The sequence below is a fragment of the Mustela nivalis genome (assembly GCF_964662115.1).
Source record: "Mustela nivalis genome assembly, chromosome: 17".
Taxonomy (NCBI): domain Eukaryota; kingdom Metazoa; phylum Chordata; class Mammalia; order Carnivora; family Mustelidae; genus Mustela; species Mustela nivalis.
In genome coordinates this window covers 3915697-3931165 of record NC_139036.1, presented here as the reverse complement: position 1 = coordinate 3931165, position 15469 = coordinate 3915697, and the positions used below count along the sequence as shown (strand labels likewise).

General features: G+C 61.8%; 4 protein-coding genes across 7 annotated transcripts; 1 reads left to right on the top strand and 3 right to left on the bottom strand.

Moving 5' to 3' along the window:
* The first annotated feature begins 11 nt into the window (after window positions 1–11).
* Window positions 12–1566, top strand: SOX15 (SRY-box transcription factor 15). The gene is made up of 2 exons (XM_082708025.1): window positions 12–645; window positions 1177–1566. Exons 1-2 carry the CDS (start codon window positions 110–112, stop codon window positions 1343–1345), a joined length of 705 nt encoding a protein of 234 aa, XP_082564151.1. The 5' UTR covers window positions 12–109; the 3' UTR covers window positions 1346–1566.
* MPDU1 (mannose-P-dolichol utilization defect 1) lies at window positions 1553–5168 on the bottom strand. Of its 3 annotated transcripts, XM_082708023.1 has the most exons (7): window positions 4989–5157; window positions 3589–3654; window positions 3267–3399; window positions 2884–2969; window positions 2645–2763; window positions 2400–2510; window positions 1553–2286 (listed from the first exon to the last, which is right to left on the bottom strand). In XM_082708023.1, exons 1-7 carry the CDS (start codon window positions 5089–5091, stop codon window positions 2164–2166), a joined length of 741 nt encoding a protein of 246 aa, XP_082564149.1. In that variant the 5' UTR covers window positions 5092–5157; the 3' UTR covers window positions 1553–2163. The 3 variants fall into 3 exon arrangements, with proteins under 3 accessions (XP_082564149.1, XP_082564148.1, XP_082564150.1); XM_082708022.1 differs by lacking the exon at window positions 2645–2763 and having other exon boundaries at window positions 4989–5159; XM_082708024.1 differs by lacking the exons at window positions 2645–2763; window positions 2884–2969 and having other exon boundaries at window positions 4989–5168.
* A 1508-nt stretch (window positions 5169–6676) lies between these two features.
* On the bottom strand, window positions 6677–8744 carry CD68 (CD68 molecule). Its single transcript, XM_082708021.1, has 6 exons — window positions 8558–8744; window positions 8061–8482; window positions 7783–7902; window positions 7587–7659; window positions 7313–7483; window positions 6677–7020 (listed from the first exon to the last, which is right to left on the bottom strand). The coding sequence occupies exons 1-6, from the start codon at window positions 8601–8603 to the stop codon at window positions 6887–6889; spliced, it is 966 nt and encodes a 321-aa protein (XP_082564147.1). The 5' UTR covers window positions 8604–8744; the 3' UTR covers window positions 6677–6886.
* Window positions 8745–9378: 634 nt separating this feature from the next.
* Window positions 9379–15363, bottom strand: EIF4A1 (eukaryotic translation initiation factor 4A1). 2 transcript variants are annotated; one of them, XM_082708019.1, is made up of 11 exons: window positions 15235–15363; window positions 13898–13946; window positions 13362–13494; window positions 12781–12920; window positions 11594–11762; window positions 11215–11324; window positions 10866–11009; window positions 10650–10787; window positions 10463–10552; window positions 10127–10206; window positions 9379–10019 (listed from the first exon to the last, which is right to left on the bottom strand). In XM_082708019.1, exons 1-11 carry the CDS (start codon window positions 15255–15257, stop codon window positions 9875–9877), a joined length of 1221 nt encoding a protein of 406 aa, XP_082564145.1. In that variant the 5' UTR covers window positions 15258–15363; the 3' UTR covers window positions 9379–9874. The 2 variants fall into 2 exon arrangements, with proteins under 2 accessions (XP_082564145.1, XP_082564146.1); XM_082708020.1 differs by lacking the exon at window positions 15235–15363 and adding an exon at window positions 14546–14688.
* Window positions 15364–15469: the final 106 nt, after the last annotated feature.

Here is a 15469-nt window from a genome sequence, read left to right as displayed (position 1 = left end):
CACTTGCATTTTAAGGACCCCGGGTTTGGGTACCGACGTTGCGCTTCGGAAGGGAGGGCGCGCGGGACGCCCTCTCGAGGCTTCCCTCCTCACCCCGCCCCACGCCCCCATGGCGCTTCCCGGCCCTCCCCACGACCAGGTCTGGAGCCTGCAGCCTCCTGCCCCCGCGGCTCCTGCCAACTCGCCCTCCCCCTCCTGCCAGGAGCGGGAGGGCGCCGGGAGCCCAGGAGTCTCCGGGGGGCTCCCCCTGGAGAAGGTGAAGCGGCCCATGAACGCGTTCATGGTGTGGAGCTCCGCGCAGCGCCGCCAGATGGCGCAGCAGAACCCGAAGATGCACAACTCGGAGATCTCCAAGCGCCTGGGCGCGCAGTGGAAGCTGCTGGGCGAGGACGAGAAGCGGCCCTTCGTGGAAGAGGCCAAGCGGCTGCGCGCCCGGCACCTGCGCGACTACCCCGACTACAAGTACCGGCCTCGGCGCAAGGCCAAGAGCTCCGGCGCCGGGGCGTCCCACTTCGGCGCGGGGAGCGGCAGCGTGGCTGCTGGCGGGCCGGTCTGGGGCCCCGGGTTCGCAACCACCCAGGGGAGCAGAGGCTTTGGGTACCAGCCGCCCAACTACTCCACAGCCTACCTGCCCGGCGGATACGGGTGAGCGCGTGGGAGCGGGCTGAGGAAGGGCAGGGGCCATTCAGGGGAAGGGGGAAGCCAGCTGGGAGGATGCCCCAGTGCCGCTCTGGCCTGGGAGCGCTCTGGTGGCCCTGGGTTTCCATCCCGGCCCCACAGTGCCGGCCCCCAGGATGTGATCCTGTTTCTAGTTACCTGAATTTCCCGTTTCCTCCCTGCTTCTGGCCCTCCTGTGACCCGGCTTCCTCTCCCTGCCCGCGGGGCAAGGAGAGGCCAGGCCCAGCTCTGCCCCTTCTTGGCCTCCCGCCCCAAAAGAGGAAAACAGGCGCAGCACGCAAGCTGGCCCTCCAGAGCGTGCCCCGACAGGGCCGTGCCACTGTTCTCAAGCTGTCCCAGGGTCTGCTCCAGACGGCCCCATCCAGTGGGGCCAGGACAGCCGGGGCCTTATACCTGTTGGTTAGAGCTGGTCCAGCCCCCCAACCTCTTGAGTGGGGGGCCCTGCCGGCCCCTCCCAGCTTGGAACAGGCTCTAACCCCGGTGTCTTTCTCTCCACAGCTCTTCCCACTGTAAACCAGAGACGACCTCACCGTGCTCTCTCCCTCAGAGTAACCCCCGGCTCCAGGGAGAGCTGCTCCCCCACTATAACCCCTACCTCCCCCCAGGCTCTCCCACTCCGTACAACCCTCCCCTGTCGGGGTCCCCCCTGCCCCTGACCCACCTCTAACCCTGGTGGACAGGGACCTCCCAGGAAGGGCCCCTTCCTCCCCCTCCTCCTCTGTCTTCACCCAGAACCTCCCACCCCCACCCCAAGCTGCAAACCCTCCTTTAGAACTCTGTTGGACCCCAGTTCAGAGGAGGCCTGTGCTGTGGTCCCCATCTGCGCTGCCACCCCCCCCCCCCACAACACACTTTTTTTGTAGGATGAACACAGTTTTTACAATTAAACCATGTCTCGGCGTCTTTATTGCCCCGTGTCTGTTCCCCCCTCACTGCAGCAGGAACCAGCAGTCTCCGCTCCCTTCCGCCTGGACCTGCCAGAGCAGGAACTGCCTCACCCCACCCCGCGGCCCTACCTGAGTCACTCTCCATCCCCCCCGGCCCCACCCCCAGCCAGCACTGGGGTCCTGGAGGCCGTCCCAACCAGGTTCGGGGAGGGAGGCAGCAGCCCCAGGCCCCCAGATGCGTTCCCTCGGCAGACTCTGCCCTCCAGGGCCACAGGGGGAGCTGGGGGAGCACAGGGCCGACTTGGGCCCCAGAGATTCCTAAATACCTGGGGGTTGCTGCTGGAGAAGTGTGCGAAGGATTAAACGAGTTAATAGTACACGCGCGGCGCTGTGCAAAGTGTCAGCCTGAAAATCCCGACGCCCATCCCTTCAAAGGATACACATTCCCACCAAAACCCTGGCTCAAGGCTGTCACAGCCGCAGAGGAATGAAGAATGAGGAGAGGTCCCACAAGCAGGCTGGTCCGGATGGGAACGACCCCGAGGCTGGGGGGACAACTGGAAGAGACCTGGAACGCACTCCAGGAACCAGCTCCGCCCTACTGCTCTTTCTTCCCGTGGCCGGCCTTTGCGTTCCAGTAGAAGAGGAGCTGGCCGGCGATGAGGCCGTTGCAGAGAGAAGAGACCACGAAGGTGCCCGCCATGAGAGGGTCTCCCGTCTCCTGCGCAACACCGACGGGGACCCAGAAAGTGTTCAGGGAAGGAGCCGCTTCAAGCCCGATGCTACGCAAGGGCAGGGCTCTAGTGCCCCCTGGAGGGCAGAAGAAGCGCTCACCTGAATAGAGGTGAAGATTCTGGCCAAGGACCCTGCAAACAGCAGAAAGACGGTGATGGCTGAGAGCTGGCCCGTGTGTCCGTTCCGGTAGTTGGTGGCAGCCTGGAGCAGCTGGGGGAGACGGTGAACGGTGACATCTGAATACTCCCCATGTCCGTCACAGAGCTGCCGGCCCCTCCTGGTCCACCTGCACCCCCACACGTGGGGCTCCCGCCCTGCACCCTTCCTTTCCTCCCAGTCCTCACCCTCCCCACGACCACCGCAGGCATGTTGGAGGCCTGGAGCAGGGTGATGAGGGCCAGGGGCGTCAGCGGAGACAGCAGCAGCAGCAGTACCAGGGCATAACTTGCTAGGAAGGTGACACCTGGGGGTCAGGGAGGTAAGGAGTCCCACTGAGCCTCTCCAGTACTTGGGCTTCCCCAGGCCGGAGTGCCCCACAGGGCCCGCTAGAGCCACAGCCTGCTCTCGGCTGAACCCCCAGCACCTTGCACGGTCTGTCCTCTGTAGTGCAGGACCAGGAAGCAGATGGTGATAGTCTGGAACATCAGGAACAGGGCTTCTCCCCAAGAGCTGCAGAGTCAAGAGTTGGGAGGAAGAAAGGCGGGCCTGGAAAGAGGTGGGGAGAGCCTCCATGGCCCCTCCACCTGGGGCCACAGTTCGCTGATGACTCCCCGTCCCTCAGCCCCTGCCTGACAGACTCCGTCTAGGTCCTGGCCATCCATGGCGTGCTCTCTTCTCGTCATGACCACAGAAGATGGCCAGATTTCCAGGAGGGCTGAAGCTTTGCCACCCTTTTACCTGCCTTGCCCTACCTCCCCCCAGACGTGTGGACATTCACCCTTGGGGACCAAGGCTGGGCTCCCTCACCTGAATGGGAAGTTGTTGGTGATGCTGTAGACCATGGTCCCTGTCAGTGCCACTAGTTCTAGCATTACTGACTGAAGGCTCAACCCTTCAGCACTCTTTGCTCTCAGGATTTTAAACACCTGCGGCAGTTTTACTAGAGACAGGAAGAGAAGGCCAAGGATGAGGGGTGTGCATCCCTCGGGAGCATACCACCCCAGCCAGGCAGCAGGCTGGGAAGCCTGAACCTCCACTTCGGGTTAAGGGACCCACCCAGTTTCTGGCATCTCAGCTCTCTGCCCTCCACCCGACAGCAGGGAAAGAAGATCAGGTACAAGGTACGTACCCAGCAGTGACCCAGCCACAATGCCCAGACCCAGGGCTTTGCTGAGCAGGATCTTGAGGCAGGGGACTGAGAAGAGAAAAAAAGGAGTAAACAGAACGAAAGCCTCTCGAACCCAGCCCAGGGCTAAAGGCTGTTCACAAAGCGGCGGGTTGCCACCGCTCCTTAAGACCTGGACAGAGCCGCACAGGGAAGCCTGGGGCTGTCTGGTGGCGGGTGCAAAAGGCCTGGGCCTTCCTGCTCCCAAATCCTATCACTGTCAGCTGACTTTCCAAAACAGGCTTGACCCTGCGGATTACAGCTAAACTGCTTGGTGTGGGGGCGCCTGGGTGGCTCAGTGGGTTAAGCATCTGCCTTTGGCTCAGGTCGGGGTCCTGGGATCCAGCCCCACGTTGGTCTCCCTGCTTTCCCCTTTTCCTCTCCCTGCGGCTTCCCCTGCTTGTATATGCACGTGCTCTCCGTCAAATAAAAAATGTGGGAGAAAAAAACTTCTTGGTGTGACTTCCAAGAGTCTCCATCGCTTCCCTGTGCAAAGCTGAGCAATGCCCAGGAGTCCACAGATCCTTCATTCGCCTCATCTGGGCAACCCAGGCGATCCACTCCAGCTGTCTCCCGACCCACTCATTCCTGAACCCTTGTCCCTGGTCCCCTGTTCAGGGACCTCACGTTACCCTTCAGGTAGGCCCTGGCCCACACCTTCTGTAGCCCAAGGAGCTCGATCCAGTCGGGTCCCGGGAGCACACAGTGGGGGACCAGGAAGGGACAAGGGCAGGATGGGCCGGTCTCCCACGGGAACTGACGTCTGCTGTGAGCTTCGTGGGGGCCTGCCTCGCAGATAAGGCACTGCGGGATTACCCAAGGCTCAGCCCATGAGCAAACGTGGAGGGTTAGAGGCGCCCCTGGAAGTGCCCCTGGAGCCCAGACTCAGAGGCCTTGAAGCAAGCGCCACCTGCTCAAGGTCTACTCCTCATTTTTCATCTTTTTTAAGATTTTATTTGTTTGACAGAGAAAGCAGGAGCAGGGGGAACGGCAGACGGAGAGAGAGGAGCAGGCTCCCCGGCGCGGGGATCCTTCCCAGGACCCCGGGATCCTATCGAACTACTGGAAACCGGAACGACATATAGTCGGGCTGTGACTCTGCTTCGTGCTCCTCGAGTCTTCCCAGCTCTCAAGCTCTTAAAGAAGTATTTCCGCCGCCGCCGCCCGCCGCCCCCTCCCGGCCGCGGCCCGCCCATACAAGGGGACCCCCAGTCTATGGAGGCCGAGACACTTCCGCCCCCTCCGCAGGGACTTCCGCCCGGCTCAGCCCGGCAGGGGAGGCCGCCGCTAGGGCCGCAGTCCCGCGCCACTGATGGCCGAGGGCGCTCGAGCAGAGCTTTGATAGGAGGCCGAATAAAGCTCACCGTGAAGCAAGTCCCAGTGGACGAAAATTTGGTCGTAGCATTTCTCAGGTAAGAGAAGCGGTACCAGCGCCCGTTTGAGCGGGCCGTCTGCTTCGGCCGCCATGTTGCAAAACTAGCTTCCGCCCGTCTCCGAGCCGCCATTGACCGACGCTGCGCATGCGCGTTCTGGGCTTCCGCCCTCCCTGGTCCCCGCTCTTTCTTTCCCCGCCCCCTCGCCCCCTCCACCTTCAGCAGCTTGAAATAGGTTTCACAGAGAGACCACGTTTCGGTCGCACCCTCCCTGTTCGAATTTCACGGTGGCCTCGGGCTGTGCGCCTGCGCAATTCCACGTATCGCGCCTTTGTTTACGCTTCCAGTTCGGAGGCAACACGGAGCCTCTTGCCTTTCTCCGCGCCCGCTGCGCGGCGCCATCTTGTCTGCCCCCGGTGGACTCCACGTTGTTCGAAGTTGAGAGTGAAGGCACTTGAGTCTCCCGAAGGGCGTTGGGTGGGGGCGCCGTGGTTCCCTGTCTCCTGTTGTTTCGGCGTCTCCAGAGCAAGGGGCGCCGGCGGGAGCAGGACAGCCTGCGGCAGGCAGCCCCCCGGAGGCGCCAAGCTGCACGCAGGCCCTTGTTCCACCTACCCCGGCTCGCCCTGGGCCTTGGCGGTTGGGTGCGCCCGTAGCTGCTGGGCCGGGACGGTGAGAAGGCAGCAGGGAAGAAGGCGAGCCCCGGGACCCGAGGGTTCCCTCCCACCCCACCGACCCCTGGGCCCTCTGCGGCCGCGTGCCGAGCGAGCGCGCCAGCGAGGCCCCGGGCCCAGCAGCGCCCCTTGGGAAAGGCCAGCGTGGACGACCCCCCAGCACCGCGGAGCGATGTCCTCCGCCCCCCGCACTGGGACTCGGGCTCCCAGCCATACTCGGGGAGGCGGGCCTGGCGCCCCCCGCACGGATCACGCTCTCGAGCGGCCGTTCTTTGTCACAATCAGCAAGGTCACCCCGGATGTCCGGGGATGCGGTGGTGGGGCTGCTCGCAGTGGGACAGGTTTCCGGCCTTATAGGACCTCTGCAGCTGGAAGGGCCCGGTCCTGGCCCCCCGGCGATTGCACCGGGGGCTCCTGTGAAGTGGGGCAACCGGCCTGGGGTGGCCGCCAGCTCCCACAAGGTACACCGCATGGGGCTGGGGGTGTGGGGCCCTGGTTGGAGGTATTCTGTTACTGGGGGAGCACCGAGGGTGATTGTGGGTGGAGGTCAGAGTACCCACTGCTGCCGCAGCTGGGATAGGAGCATCCCTGGTGCGGGAGGGTTTGATCGGCCTGTGCAACCCTCCCCTGACAGCGGCGGGCAGCGCAGAGGTTCTTGTTGCTAAGGAGGTCCCACACAGCCCTTGGAAAGGAAATGACCCAGGTGTGACCTTCCCACCCACACTCATTGGCCGTTGCTACCGGCTTCACCTGTGACTGCAAAACTGGTTTGGAGGACAGGGGGCGCTGGAGCAGCCAGAAGCCCCAGAGAGAGAAGAGGAGGCAGGGGGGCCAGGAGGGTGCGACACCAGCTGTGCCAGGCTTTGGGGGGCTGAACCCATGAGGGCATGTGGTCACTTGTGACCTGATGGTCTGGCTGCCTGAGCCTCAATCCTGGACGGCGCAGAAAGGCGTGTGAGCGACCGTCAGCGGCTTTTAATCCTGATAAGAAAGGGGAAACTGAGGGCAGAGGTTCGAGCAGGTTTTATTATTCTTGGGGCTGGGAGAGGAGAAACAGGTCAAATCTAACGAACATCTTCCTCCACCCCTCCACATGGCATTAACTCTGCTCTTGTTGGTGACCCTGAAGTCGGAGAGGGAAGACAACTTTTGTTTCTGAGTCGGTTGAGTGGGAAGAACCACGGGCCCTGTGGTGTCCTCTGGTGTTGGGACAGATACTCAGAGGGCCTGATAGGAGGGTGGGCGTCTCCGAACCACGCAGAATGTAACCAGCACCAGGGCGAGGAGGCCCAGTGCTACCAAACCGATGATAACGGGCAGCAGGTTGAACTGGTCGCTGGGACAGGAGAAGCCTGGCAGAGAGGGAGGGCGGGCAGGAATCACGGTGGAGGCCAGGCCCGGAGGGAAAAGGCTGCGGGGGGGCACGCTGGCAAGTGGGAGGCTGGCGGGGAGCTCCCCTAGAAGACTCTGGGCCCTAAACAAAAGGGGAGGCGGCCAGAGTTTTGCAGAGGAAGTGGGACAGTTGCCTTAGAGCCACGGCAGGCGTGAGAGAGGAAGGGAAGTTCGGGGTTTAGGAAGGAGGGTTCTGGGCCCGGGGCAGGGAGGCTGTCCGAGGCGGGGGGGGGGGGGGAGGAGGGGTCTTACTTGGCCCAAAGGCCCCTGAGAAAGGCAGCCGAGCAGCCTGCAGCTTCAGCCTAAGCAGGTCAAGGCGCAGAGACGGTGCCAGGGCGACACTCGCATTTCTGCAGCTGAAGCTCTGGCCCAGGGGCGCTTGGAGAGCTCGAAGGGATGAATTCTGACCCGAGAAGGTCCATTCTGGAAGAGCAATGAAGGGTCAGCTCTCTGTCCCTGTCCCCGGCTGCTGTCCCTTCAGGAGCCTGGACGTCCAGGGCCCGCGATGAGGGGGCGGGTTACTCACGCGCTGCCCGAGGAAAGGACACGTTGTACTCCAGAGCCACGGAGCTCAGGTAGACCGCGCCCTGCCGTGGGTCCTGGGGAGGTGACCAGGAAGGCTCAGGGTGGCCGGGGACAGCGGCAGCCTCGGCCGGAGTCAGGAGCGCAGCGAGGGCTGGTTGGGAGGAGGGCTCGCGGGGGCGGGGATGAGGGCAAGGTACCTGCTCGAATCCGAAGCTGAGCTGTCCGGAAGGGAATGAGAGCAGCAGACGGGGGTGGGCGCCCTCACAGCGCCCCTGTGGCTTGGTCTTGTTGGGGTTCAGGACCGAGATGCCCCAGGCCTTGCAGAAGTTAAGATGAGCGTGCTGTGAGAACACGGTCGCGCCGTCCAAGGCTCCTTGCCCTCTGCACCCCCCCCCCACCGTGTGTCCCCTTCTGCCCCGCAGCCAGGGGCCTCGCGCCCCTGCCCCTCTGGTCCTCCGCCGTCTCTTGGTGTTACCTTTCCTCCGCCCTGGGTTGGGTACACGACTCCAATCTGAATCTGGGCTTGGAGCCGGACGCAGGGCTGGGAGCCATTGGTCCAAGTGTAGTCTCCTATGGCCTCCTGGGGCCCTGGGCTGGGACTGGGGGGTGGGGGCGGAGGGGATGGTGGCCCTGGGTGGGGGGAGCTGGTGGAGGTGTTGGGGCTGGCGGTGGTGCTGTTGCTCATCGTTGGGTGAACCGTGGTATTTCCGTGGCTGGGGGTGGTCGGGGGCTTGTGAGTGGCTGTTGTGGGTTCTTGGCTGGTGGCACCTGCCGTGGTGGTTGTGTGGCTCGTGGTCCCAGGGCTTGCTGTGCTTTCTGTGGCCGTCGGGGTCACCGTGAAGGACGGCAGCAGAGTGGCCGACTTCTTATGAGGACAGTCGTTCCCCGTCCCCTGGGCTTTCAGCAGAGCAAGACTGGTCAGCAGCCCTCAGGCAGGCTCCTCCCGGGGCCCCCTCCCCTCAGGCCTCTTACCTGACAGCAGCCCCAAGGCCCCCAAGAAGAGCACAGCGAGCCTCATGACAGACCGGCCTCACCCGGGCAGTCCAGGTCAGGTTTGTCTGGACCCACTGCTTGCTCAACCCTCGCCTTCTGCCTCCGGTTGGAAAAGGAGGAATTAGGGTTTTGACTTCCTGTAACTCCGGCGGTCCACCCCCAGCCTGACTCAGGCACCTCAGCCCCAGCCACTGATCCCTGAGTCACTGACCTTTGCCATTGAGTGAGGGGGTTGCCTTGGCTTCCCCAGTGGGTGCCACCAGCCTTCAAAAGGTCACACATAGATGGGAGTCTGCAGGCAGCTGTTCCCCAAGGAACAACGTATCCAAGTCTGCAGGAGGTCCCAAGGGATTACAAAACCAGTGGGGACACATACCCCAATGTTCCCCAGAAATAGGGTATGCAAGCCAAGGGGTTGGGAAAGGGTATTTTTTTTTTAAGATTTTGACAGATCACAAGTAGGCCAGGCAGGGTGGAGCCGACCCCCTGCCAAGCAGAAAGGCAGAGGCTTAACCCACTGAGCCACCCAGGCACCCTGGGAAGGGTTTGTCACTTCCTCTTGGCTGAGACACGTGAGGTGCTTATGATGCTGCTGGCGCCTGGCATCCAGCCCGTAACAGAGCAGTGTCCCATCCAGTGAATGGGACCACTTTCTGATCAGAAGGGAGGTGGGGGAAAAAAGCAATCCAAGGAGAATTTGGAAGGGTAATGACTACTAGCTGGGAGGTGGGGGGCACAGCCAGAGATGTGCCAGTAACAGGTGGGAAGGAAGGGGAGGCAAGAAATGAGAAGCCCAAACAGGCAGTTTGCAAGTCATTTTATTCAGAATTTTGTGTTTTGTTTCCTGAATCAATAAATACTATACAAAACAATGTAAAAATGGCTACCATTTTTCCTCCCCTGCTCCCCCCACCTGGGGACAATCCCCTGAATCAGTGAACTCAGGGATTCTCCAGATTTGGTCCAGCAAATGAAGCTGAGTGACACTGTGGCCCCTTGGATCCTCAGAGGCATTCAGCTGGGGTGGGGGAGAGCCTCTGGGGTTTGGAGGTTGACTAGGTTACGGACAGATTAGTGTTTCTGGGAGAAGAGACGACGCCTGGAGCAAGAGCCTGCCCCAAAGAAAAGGGGGTCTAAAATGTTCACGGTTCCTTCTTTTGCCTCAAAAAGTGACATTTATTCAAAGAAAAAAAAAATGACAAGATGTCCATCCCTTGGCTCCCTTCCCTCCCCCCTCCTACTACTCTTCAGCCCCCCAGACTGAACCCTGGGGGGCCTAAGAAGCAGGACAGCCCCTCAGATGAGGTCAGCGACATTGAGGGGCATCTCCTCAATGGAGGTGTTGTAGAATGTCTCGATGTCTCGGAGAGTCCTCTTGTCTTCTTCTGTCACCATGTTAATAGCCACACCCTTACGGCCAAATCGTCCCCCACGACCGATTCTGGTGGGAAACAAGGACATCTCAGTGTGAGGGAGGACAACAAAAAGGGAGGAGGAAAGAACTTTAGCTCAGGGCAATCTATGGGAACATTCCAAATCTACGCTTACCTGTGGATGTAGTTTTCCCTGTTGGTGGGAAGGTCATAGTTGATAACTAAGGAAACCTGCTGCACATCGATGCCTCTGGCCTAGGTCAGGGGAGAGGACGGGTCAGCACGAGTGCGAGGGGACACAATCAGGCCAGAGGGATGGGAATGAGTGTAGGCGGCCAAAGGCAGGCAAAGGAACAGACGTGCCCTGTCCCTGAGCAGCCTCAGGCATGCCAGATCATTTTCCAAGTTGCTACTTTCCGGAAGAGGGGCACGGGCAGGCCCCCTGGAGAGGGAATCAGCTTGGACTTTCCCTTCTTCCTCCCTGCCCAGGCCAGGGGCCATCCACACTCACCAGCAGGTCAGTCGTGATCAGCACTCTGCTGGAGCCCGAGCGGAACTCCCTCATGATAACATCTCGTTCCTTTTGGTCCATGTCTCCATGCTAGAGCGGAAACAGAGGGGAGGACGCTTGTCACGGGCCCGCGGGCGCAGGGGAGCAGCTAGCTGTAAGGCGCGGAGGACACACCAGGGGCACGCACCATGGCGGACACAGTGAAGTCCCGAGCGTGCATCTTCTCAGTGAGCCAGTCCACCTTCCTCCGGGTATTGATGAATATCACTGCCTGCGTGATGGTCAGGGTCTCATACAAGTCGCACAGCGTGTCCAGCTTCCACTCCTGGGAGGGGGAGGGGAGACCAGTCAGGGGCTATACCCAACCGCACCCCGCCGGCCCGCCTCCTGTGCCGGGCCCCACCTCTCGCTCCACATTGATGTAGAACTGGCGGATGCCCTCCAGGGTCAGCTCCTCCTTCTTGACCAGGATCCGGATGGGGTCCCTCATGAACTTCTTGGTCACCTCGAGCACGTCGGAAGGCATCGTGGCAGACAGCAAAACCACCTAACACAAAACAGCAGCCTCGGGGTGGGGGGTCTTCATGATGCTCGCCCCCCTTCCCGCAGACCACCTGCAAGGAAGCCAGTGCCCAGGACGGCTGAAGGGGAGACGCCAGAGTTCTCGATGGCACCCCTGCTGTCACCCCAAGCACACGTCACGCAAAGGCAGCCTCGCCTCTGTGGCAGGAATTCGGACAGCTGCCGCTCACCTGGGTGTTGCTGTTGAGCTTCTGGAATATGTCATAGATCTGGTCCTTGAAGCCGCGGCTCAGCATCTCATCGGCTTCGTCCAGTACGAACATCTTGATGTACTTGGGAGCTACCGAGAGAAAACACCAGCAGACCAGAATAAGGGAACGAAAGAAGACTTCAATTTCCCGATGAGGAACAGGGAAGGGACAAGAGCTCTGCTCTCAGAAGACAAGGTTGATCCTCCGCCCGCGACCCGCTCAGCCAGCCGGCAGCCCCAAGGAGCAAAACACTCCCCCAGGCTCAGGACGGGAAGCGGGCTCAGATGACACGCATGGGCTCATCACAGAGCAGAGCAGCACGGTGCAGGGGGGTCTGTGGAGGGGGGACAGGACTCACACAAGTATCTGCGATTCAACATGTCAAACACCCGGCCTGGGGTGCCCACGATGATGTGCGGCGCCTCCATCTGCAGCTTCTGGACCTCGGCACGCACGTTGGTCCCCCCAATGCAGGCGTGGCAGGAGGCGCCCATGTAGTCTCCCAGCGCCATGACTACCTTCTGTATCTAGACCCAAAGACAAGTGCCCATATGTGAGCTGCACCAGAGCCAGATCACATCGGAGACGGTTGGGATATAACGCTTGCTCTCCAACCCAGACAGGGTGCTGGTTAAACTCACTGCTCAGACAAGGAACGGGCAGACACTTCATTTAAGATCACGCTGCGCGTTAAGCGGCAGGCTCAGGGTCTGAGCTGCGTCTGGCTCCTATGAACACAAGGGTTCACAGTAACCCCCTTCCTAAGCCACCAAGGACCCATTTCGTCAGGTCTCGTAGCCACCAGTCTTAGGAACAGGACATCCACCTGCGTCCTAGCGAACTCTGGCCACACGACCTGTGCTGGGGGCATGTGCAGTCTCTATAGAACAGGGTCTTCTGCACACACAAGAAGGTTTTTCTGGAATTCTTCTAGAACTCTCCCTAGTTTGCAGTACCATACCTTTATTCAGTCAGCATAGAATCACCCTGACTTCACCCAACTTTCCTACTGAAGAGATCACAGTTTCTGACCCTCTCTCCTCCAGGAGCCAGGGAAACACTCTACCACAAGGGTTTTATGTGCTCCAGGCATAAAACAGCTCTGGTCACCAAACCAGGCATCAACCTAGGATCAACAAAGGGCTGTGCGTCCACTCTGCCCCCAGCTGATAGGAGCGCACCACCACTGCTGAGGTGTCTCTCTGCCCATTGCCAGGGGCTCTGTTCATCAAACAGCCACCAAACCTGCCTGGCCAGCCAGGCTCCACCTTTTCATTTGACTCGGGAAATGGGTGGAGAAAATAATGCTTATTGTGTTTGGGCAAGAGAGGGCTTATAATTAACCCTGTGAGGCTCCAGATATCCCAGAGCCCTGGCTTATGTCCTCACCTCACGCACTGGCCCTTTCAGCCATCCCCCCCAGACCACGCTTCACTTCTAATGAGCAGTGATCTGCGGGGAGCACACCTCTCCCCATTTTCTGATGATGCTGAGCATTCCCAAAGCAGCCCCTCAGGGGAAGAGAGAAGAAAGTGACATGCTCACCTGCTGAGCCAGCTCTCTAGTGGGCGCCAGGACCAAGGCCTGTGTGGCCTTTAGATCTAATTCAATCTGTTGCAGAATCGATATGGCGAAAGTGGCTGTTTTCCCAGTCCCAGATTGGGCTTGAGCGATCACATCATAACCTAAACAGAGCAGCAGGAATCGGAAATGAGTTCGTACCTCTCAGGATCAGCCCTTTCAGGTCTCTGCCCCATCAGCAAGCACCCCACAGAGCTGCGGGGTGAGCGTGAAGTGCTTCAGACTTCACTCTGGCACTGTGCAGCACCCACATGCAACAGCGTGAACTAGACCAGATCACTAACTCCCTCAGTACCCCACTGAGCCAGCCTAGAAACACAAATATGAACAATCACGAGCTGCCTAAAACACCACCTTACTGAGATCACACCAGCAATCCGTGTGTCCAGGGCATGAACCAGACATGGCACAGACCAAAAGCCGAGCTGGGATGAACAAGGAGTTGCTCTGTCCCTGACTGATATGAAACAAGCACCACCAACCAGGTGCCGCTCTACCCAGGTCAGGGACAGTCCAGAACCTGTGCTGGGGACAAGCGCACTCACCCTTGATACAAGGAAGAATGGCTCGCTGCTGGATGGCAGAAGGCTTCTCAAAACCATAGGCGTAGATGCCACGGAGAAGGGACTCGGAGAGGTTCATGTCGTCAAAGCTGTCAACGATCTCATTCCAGTTGCTCTGTGGGACAGAGTGTTTCCAGTGGTAGGAAAGACCACGCTGTCTTCCAGCGCGGAGGAGCAGACCTCGTCCTCACTGAGAGCGCCACAGCCCCCGCTTCTCCGCCCACCAGGGAGGCCAGGTGGGTCCCGAACTCGGGGCCCAGGAAATACCCGGACGACACCAGGCCACTAGTAAACCAGAGAGCAGACCGTGCAAGACAGAACTTAGACCGAACGGACTGCTCTCCGCGCTCCGGGACGCAGATACTTAGAACGAATTTCCAGAAAGGAATCAGGACTGGAGCGGAGGCGGGGCAGGTCTACTAGGGAAGGGGACAACCACGCTCCGGAGAACCATGGGACACTGGTGGAGATCGTCTTTCCCAGAAACAGGGACAGCGGCGCAGGAGTCCCAAGCTCACCTCGATGACGCCTTCGGGCTCCATCCCATCGGGGCCATTGTCTCTGGATCTGTTGGCGGAAAGCAGAAGCCCACTGAGACGCTGAGAAACCCTCCCCGCGGCCGGCTGGCCCGCACCACGCCGTCGGCCTCCACTCCCGCGCGGACCCCACCAGCTCCCCGGGGACACAGCCCTTCCTTCACCGAGTCAGAACGCAGCCGCGCTCCCGGGGCCAGAACGGGGTCCGCGCTCCCGGGCCCACGTGTCCCGGGCCGGGTCGCTCAGAGCCCGAGCGCGTGCGCCTCCCCCCCGGCGGCCCCGACGCGCCGGAAGTCCCGCCCCTCACCTCCCGGCTGCAAGGGGAGGACATCCCCTTCCCCCCACGTCACTCCGCCCGCGCCCTCCCCCACCCCCTCCAGCCCGGCTCCCCCCCTCGCGGTGCCCGGATGTGGGAGGCCGCGGGCGGTGGCGGCCTCGCGCACAATGAGCCCCAGCCGAGCTAGCGAAGGGGGAGATTGCACAACACTCAGAAGCCCAGCGGGCTGGGGGAGGGGAGCCCCTCGGGCCGCCATGTGCTCGCTCCCTCGACCACCCGGTGGCGTCTCCCCCCGCCACAAACAATCCACAGCCCGCCCGCCCCCGTCGCGAAATGGCGTCGCCCTCCCATACCTCAGGCCGCTCACCCCCGAAGGAAAGTGGACCTGCCCATCCGCAGTTTGCCAATTGCCCGGCTTGTGCGGCAAAATGGACCCGCCCGCCCGGCGCCGGGTAGGCTCCCGGTGCCTCACGCGGCCGCTCCTCGGGGTCAGGCTCGGTCCTGGCCGTCAAGAAAACCAGCACACTGAACGGCCGGCTTCCTCCGCCCCGCCCCGGCTCTCCGCGCGACCGAGCGCCCGGCTCGGAGCACCCGGGCGCCCCTCGCTCCGGCGAGTGGTCCCGTCGGAGGCCCCGGAACCGCGAGCGCGCGCGAGCCCTCCCTCCGCCGGAGAGGCGTCCGCACCCGCCAGCCCGGGCCACGCGCGCTGGCGGACGCCGCCGCCGTCCCCCACGCCGGGTCGCGACACCGCCTGGCGCTCGGGCGCAGTGCCGCGTCGCGGGGGTGGGGCGGGGGGATCGGCCTCCCGGCGGGCCTCGCACGCCAAGCCGTCCGCGCTAGCCGGCCAGGCCCCGGCCCTTCCCCCTCGACCCCCGGGACCGGGCCTCCCGGCGTGGCTGTCCCGCGTAACCCCGGGCGGGGGGTGGAGGTTTGGAGGTCCGGGGCGGTGGGGCTCGGCTGACCCCCACCCCCCACCCCACGGGGCCCTCGGAAGGAAGCGGCAGGGCGAGCAGCCCCGACCTTTTGCAAAAGGATTTCTTACCGGGAATCCTGACTCGCAGACATGATCCTTAGAAACTAGGGCGGAGTGCCCGCCTATCGACAACTTATAGAGCGCCCGACCCCGCCCCAGCCATCGCATTGGCTTGGCCGCCTCGGCCCCGCCTGCCGGCGCTCCGCGACTCGGCGTGACGTTAGTTCGCAGGGTCTCCGGCACGCCACCACCATTGGATAACCTGAACGCCTATCCAGGCGAGGCCCCGCCCCTCAGCCCCATT